The sequence below is a fragment of the Nicotiana attenuata genome, chromosome 6 (genome assembly GCF_001879085.1).
Source record: "Nicotiana attenuata strain UT chromosome 6, NIATTr2, whole genome shotgun sequence".
NCBI lineage: Eukaryota > Viridiplantae > Streptophyta > Magnoliopsida > Solanales > Solanaceae > Nicotiana > Nicotiana attenuata.
This window is the reverse complement of record NC_031994.1, coordinates 77,367,827-77,374,337: the sequence shown is the minus strand read 5'-3', so window position 1 is coordinate 77,374,337 and position 6,511 is coordinate 77,367,827. Positions and strand designations below refer to the sequence as shown.

The window sequence follows — 6,511 nt, the reverse complement described above, 5'->3', positions numbered from 1 at the left end:
AATTAAATTTTTTCTTGATATATAAATGGACACTTATTTTGGACCAAAATAAAAAAATAAATTGGTCACTTATTGTGGACTAGAGGGAGTAATAAACTTTTGGTAAAATAAAGGACTTAAAATGCTCTAAAGTATATATTTGAATGACTATCTTAAACCTTCCTCCAATCATGAGGGATCATTTTTGTGATTCTCTCAAAGTTCTTATAAAGTATTTCCATATTTAAATGTTACTGTCTCGACTAAGCTTTCTTGAACACAGACCCACAACGACGCCGTCTTGCTCCCTCCAGAAACCCCAAATCAAACTTCTCCATCTTACTTGTGAGCCTATAAACCCCAATTTGCTGCTTCACGAGTCCTTATATTTTTTTCGCAATGGACGAAGAAGAAATAGAGAAAGCAGTGGTAGCGTATTTGAAGAAGAAGGGTTTCAAGCAAACTGAGCTTGCTTTTCAAGAAGAACAGCAACTTAATAAAAACACAAATTCCCGGCTTGACCCTGACATTACCAAAAAAATCCTCTCTTTCTCTGAGTAAGTTACTTCCTTTTCCGTAATACTTACTGTTTGGCTACCTGGATCATTTTTATATATGAGGTAAACAATTGGACAATGTAGGCTCTAAATTATACGTTGTTTGTCTCTGATAGTGGTTAGAAGATTTGTCAAATATGCAATTCAGCTGTACTTTTTTTATATAACCGTGATGTACTGTCCGGGCCAGCTTGCACGCACGTCCACTAATTCCATAGGGTACTTGCTACCCCAGCAACAGGACCTGACTACCTGTCTACCTAGGCTCAGACAGATGGAAAGAAATCACCTTGTGTTTTTGCCCCTGTCGGGATTGGAATCTGAGACCTCATGGTTCTCAACTCCACTTCATTCCAATAAACAGTTTTAAATGCTGTTTATTAGGACCTTTTTACCAAACTCACATAACTGCTTATTTTCAGCTTCAACATTTCTATCCTGACATATAATTGCTTATTCATGAAATCAACTCCAGTACTTAGTGCTTAAGAGTACTTTTATTCAATTAAGGCAAAACAGCTTCATAGTTGGTTGATATATAAGGGGTCTGCTAGTTGTTTTTACTGTTAAGAAACTGCAACATTATGATCTAGAACCAATCCTCCAAGTAATGATGTGTTCCTGTCATTTTGAACTTTTCTTGATACCGCTTCACAATTTTTCTATTGCCATGTATCATAATATGCTAGTGACAACTTTGTACCATTTTCCTGATTCCTTTAGGAACTTTGGATTTTCAATCTAGTGATTGTGCTCGCTAAATGAAACGAACGCATGGAAAGGGTTGTTTTACTATAAGACTTGCGAGAAGATTTTCGGATTTTCGCTGACCGACTCTAAGTGAAAGTCTTGGCTGATGTAATAAAGCAAAGATTTTCTGGAAGTTTTCCTACACGTGTCTTTGATAGCATTCTGAATCTAATTTTCATGATTTCAGATTTGAAACTGGTCCTGAACGCTACCAAGAAGAATATAGCAAGCTTCGATCATGGGCTTATAGTTCACTGGATTTATATAAGGTTGGTCCCTTGAATTGTGCTGAACGGTATACATAGGAGGTATTTGATGTAGTATAATGATGGATGTTTCCTTGATCAAATCACATGTGATGCACTAATATAAGGCGTGTCACCAATTTAACCCCTATGTAAACTCTTAAAGCTAGGTCTTTAGTTAGTCTTTTTTGCTGGAACAATTTACCCTGTTAAATAGTCCTGATGAATTTCTGTACTTTATTAGCTCCCTGGTCATAGCATAGTTTTTTTGTCCTCGTGTATTGGAGTTATTTTTTGCCTATCTTTTGTACTCATTTGCGTCTGCTTGATGCCTATTTATGAAACACCCTTACTTCATAAAAAATAAAAATAAATAAAAGCCCTGTCACCAGTAAAAAGCATAGGCAATAAATACATATGGAAAAGACCTATCAAAAAAATTAAAGTAAAATAAATAAAAAATGAACACATATGGAAAGTAGAGGCCTTCTGTTATTTAAGCATTTCTATTCCTCAATATAATGTATTGGGGCGATTAAGTGAACATCTAGACCTCTTAATTCTTCAGGTGCTATGTGTTTCTGGCAGTGAGGTCTTTGGAATTGAGTTCACATATATCTGATTCTCATCTCTGGTTTATTGCCTGTGCTATAAGCCTAGCAGTGAGTCAATTTAGAGTTTAGGTTAAGCATAAGCATTCCAAGGCACCCAAGGATGTGACTTAGTGGTTAATGAAGTAGATTGAGAACCATGAGGTCTTAGGTCAAGTCCCAGCGGAGGCAAAAACACAAGGTGTTTTCTTCCCATCTGTCCAAGCATTGTCGGATAGAGTTACTCGGTACCTTTGCTGTTGAGAGCTAGCAGGTACCCGGTGAATTAGTCAAGGTGTACGCAAGCTGACCCAGACACCGCGGTTATCAATAAGAAAAAAAAAACATGTCAATTCTGCTGCTTTTGTACATGTTAGGCTGTGTGATTGTACAAGGAAGATCCTTTCTGTTGAATTAATCTCTTTAGGCTTCACTATTCTGTGTTTTCCGGTAATCATTGAAGCTACCTTCAATTTATTGTCCATTTTTGATTACCTTTTAGGGTTTGTTATCAGCTCTTTCTGTCATTCATCCATCTTTCTCCATAAAATCCTTTCTGTTCAAATGGAAGGAATTTCATATCCTAAAGAACCATAGGAGCTATTACAGATACACATGAAGCATTGTTAATGGCGAGTATTCTGTTTCCTTTTTTCCTTTTGGTCTTTTCTCTTCTTGGAAGGGGAGTCTGGCGTAACTGGTAAAGTTGCTGCCATGTGATCAGGAAGTCACGGGTTCGAGCCGTGGAAACAGCCTCTTGCAGAAATGCAGGGTAACGCTATGTACGATATACCCTTGTGGTCCGGTCCTTCCCTGGACCCCGCGCATAGCAGGAGCTTAGTGCACCGGGCTGCCCTTTTTGCCTCTTCATGCAGTGCGGTTACGGGTTACAATACCTTTCTGATTCGCTGAGTTGATATTTAACCTTTGTTAGTTCTAACAGGTAGACCATTGTTTACTTATCGGGATTGTCAGTCTTTATCTTTCTATATGTAGACTCAGTTTTTTAATGTGTAGGCTCATTTAAGATAACCTTATTTTTGTTAATTATTGTTATCCTCTTTCATTCGTTAACTGAGGGATTCATCTGAACATTTATATTTCAATCTTGCAGCACGAGTTGCTTCGTGTTTTATATCCTGTGTTTATTCATTGTTTCATGGAACTTGTCGCTAGAGGTCATATTCAAGAAGGTATACTTTATCAGTTACGTTTAGTTACGTTTTGGTTGTTTCTGGATCATTGGGAGAAAAATTATAACACAGTTCTTCTATTACCAGCTCGAGCCTTTTTTGATAGTTACCGTGAAGACCATGAGATGATGCATTTGCGTGATCTGCAGAAGTTAGAAGGTGTTCTCTCACCGTCCCATCTAAAGGTACATCACTATCCTAGCACCTATACAGACGTCCTTTTGCATGCGTAAGTGTGTCATATGCTTACTGAATATCTTAAAATGCAGGAAATGGAATTTGCTCATTCTATACGGCTTAGCAAAGTGAACATAAAGATGTGTCAGGTACTCTCTTGATCCCTCTGCTTTTTCAGGCTGAAATTATCATATGCTGCTATAGTGCCTGCTAATGTCTCAACTGTGCAAGCCAAGCGTGTCTGGGGTTGTTAGCAACTGGTGACAAATGCATATTGTATTAAAAAGGAGGGAACAAAACGAACTTATGTGATATTTTAATTTAGATTGTGTTCTCTTTTACTTCCTGATTTGGACCACCTTTATTCTGCTGTGAAACAACTTGATCTAAAGATCTGTATCTTTTTTTTGGAAAATTAAAGCATGAAATTTATAACAACTTGATCTAAAAAGAAAGAGCTTGAAATTGTAACATTTGCCATATTCCTGGTTGGTGCAGTAACAAAACTCCTATTCATTAAGTTGATAACATAGTGAAGGCCACTACTTTGACTTACTGAGAAATAGGATGGGAGGGTGGGGGTGGGGTGGGGTCGGGGGGGGGAGTGACTAGTTCATCTCGAGGTCATGTATGTTTGTGGAACTGAACTATGATATTTTATGTGCTATTCTCATGACCAAATATTGTTATCATTATGCACATTAAAGGAGAAGTCATCTGCCTAATAGTTTGTCTAGTGTGGTGGTTTTACGCGCAACTTGATAACTGTTTCTTGGCGAATGAGACAGATCTAACACCATTTGATATTTAACTTCAACTTCTTGTCCAATTCAAAGAGAACTCTTAACTTCTTGTATGTAGTGTAACACCTTAAACATATTTATTTTTTGAGTATTTCAGCCTTTGCACCATGCACACGTAGATTTTAACTAGATTAGCTTTTTGATTTGCTTTTCTACTCTGAACAGTACTCGTATGACCTTTTGCTGCAATACTTGCACAAGACAGAGTCTATTACAATGCTTGGAATCATCAATGAGCGCATAAATTTTCAAGGTGCAGTTTCCATCTTCGTCTGACAAACAAAGTTCCCACCTGTTCTCCACAGCTGCATTCGTCCTTTCTATTTTCAGCTGTTTTAATTTGACCATTTTCATTTAGTTTAAATGTTTGTTTCACCATTAAATGTTTAAAGAGGAGCAATAACATCTTTCTATCTTCTTTGTTAAGATAACCCAACCGGATGAGAAGGAAGAAGAGAAAAAAGTTGCGAGAGAACTGAAGCCTTCCACATTTAGCCCCTCTTTTCTCTGATCCCTTTCCCCTGATACAACAAATGCCCATTAGTGCATCCACTGAAGAAAGACAGGGAAAAGGAAACATACCAATTCCAAGTCACCTCCTTTCTTTCAAATCATTCTTTGTTTTGTCCTTCCAATGATCATTAACCATCTTTACCCTCGAAAACCACACATGTGACAGAATCCTGTACCTTGTTCCTCAATCATTATATAATCATCTGCTGTAGTTTGGAGTTATGTATTTATTAAATTAAGTACAATATTAAGCTCATTTCTGTCAAATGGCAGTTTCTCCTGGACAGCCTGGCTCCATATCTGATGATGCAGAAGTTGTAACTCTCGTTGGAAGTGGCCCTGATGCTAGCCTCTTAAATCAGAAAGAAATTCATTGGGGGGTAAGCAAACAATCGTACCAATAAAGCAAGCTTATGCTTTTTCGATGGAGGATGTAGTACTATCAGCTTAGACTATTTTATCTGTCAATACCTCGAGCTATTTGATGAATATTCTTGTTTGTTGGTTAGCTGCCCATGAAACAATAGCTGAGAAATCTTCCCATGCTAATGTGGAAGACTGAAATACAAAAAATCAAAAAAACAAACAATATAATCAAATTCCCTTACCAGCAGATAGTGGAGCGAGTGCATTGAGTTGTTGAGAGGAGGGTAATTAGTGGGTGAATAGCAAAACCAGCAGATAGTAGAGGGCTGAGTGCATTGAGTTGTTCTTCCAGGATTCGTTTGGGAAAAAGGTGCCCTATAGTTCATCAAAGTAGTCAGAGACCATTTTCATTCAGATCCGGACCCATTATCAATTTCTGTTTGGTAAAAACCGTGAGAGATTAGAGTATAGATCTGGACAGAGACAAAAATACTTGGTGATTGCATCTCATCTGCCTAAGTATTGATGGATAGGGTTACATGAACATGTGCTAGTGGGAGGTTGCAGAAACTCGGTGGAATAGTCGTGATGTACGCAAATTGGCCCAAATAACATCATTAGTAAAGGGGAAAAAGAGAGAAAAAGAAGAGGGTGGAGCACGTGATTTTTCTCATCTATTTAAACTTTGGTAGATAGAGTTATCCAGTGCCGGTGGGAGGTAGCAGGTACCCCGTGGAACTAGGCGAGGTACGCACAAGCTGGTCCAACATCTTTTTTGTATATAAAAATGAGCTACTAGTTGTTGACATGTGATAAGCTTACTCCTTTGCGTACTATCAACTAATATTGGCTAATGAGAGAAGTCCTGGGTGATCATTGCTCCGATGATTCGGGCGAAACCAATTCCCAAGGTGTGATAGGCGGCGTGTACAAGGCCCTGGTACATATTCACCGAGGCATGCTGATTGTAGCCATTCTAGGTTCGTGTTTTGTGATATTGAGGATTGCTTGGGTTATGCTTTTGAAAAGTGCTGGCTTAAATGAACTGTTAAGAGAAAGTGTTAGCTTAAATGTGTTAGTATCTAGTGTTGCTATGTTACTTGGACTAAGCGTTTTGGCCAAATGCCTGGTGTTGACATGACACCTGGTGCGGGTGGAATTCATGTTGGATCTGGTCAAATAAGGTGGACAGTTTGACTTTCATTTGGCAGATGAAGAGACTGGAGAGAGTCAAAAGATAAAGAACCTAGTGATGGATTTTCCCCTTCTCTTTCTCCTCATTCTCTTTTTGTTGTTATTACAGAGTGTGTGTGTGTGGGTGGGGGGGGGGGTAGGGGT

At 38.4% G+C, this 6,511-nt stretch overlaps 1 protein-coding gene across 3 annotated transcripts in view; it reads left to right on the top strand.

Annotated features, from left to right (window-relative positions):
* LOC109227272 (transcription initiation factor TFIID subunit 5) overlaps positions 258–6,511 on the top strand; it is a 13,493-nt gene continuing 7,239 nt past the window's right edge. For all 3 annotated transcript variants that reach the window (XM_019392372.1, XM_019392371.1, XM_019392373.1), the window contains exons 1-7: positions 258–536; positions 1,474–1,555; positions 3,236–3,314; positions 3,402–3,499; positions 3,584–3,640; positions 4,460–4,547; positions 5,081–5,187. In XM_019392372.1, the coding sequence (XP_019247917.1) occupies positions 379–536; positions 1,474–1,555; positions 3,236–3,314; positions 3,402–3,499; positions 3,584–3,640; positions 4,460–4,547; positions 5,081–5,187 (669 nt within the window). In that variant the 5' untranslated portion in view covers positions 258–378. The remainder of the gene's footprint in view (positions 537–1,473; positions 1,556–3,235; positions 3,315–3,401; positions 3,500–3,583; positions 3,641–4,459; positions 4,548–5,080; positions 5,188–6,511) is intronic.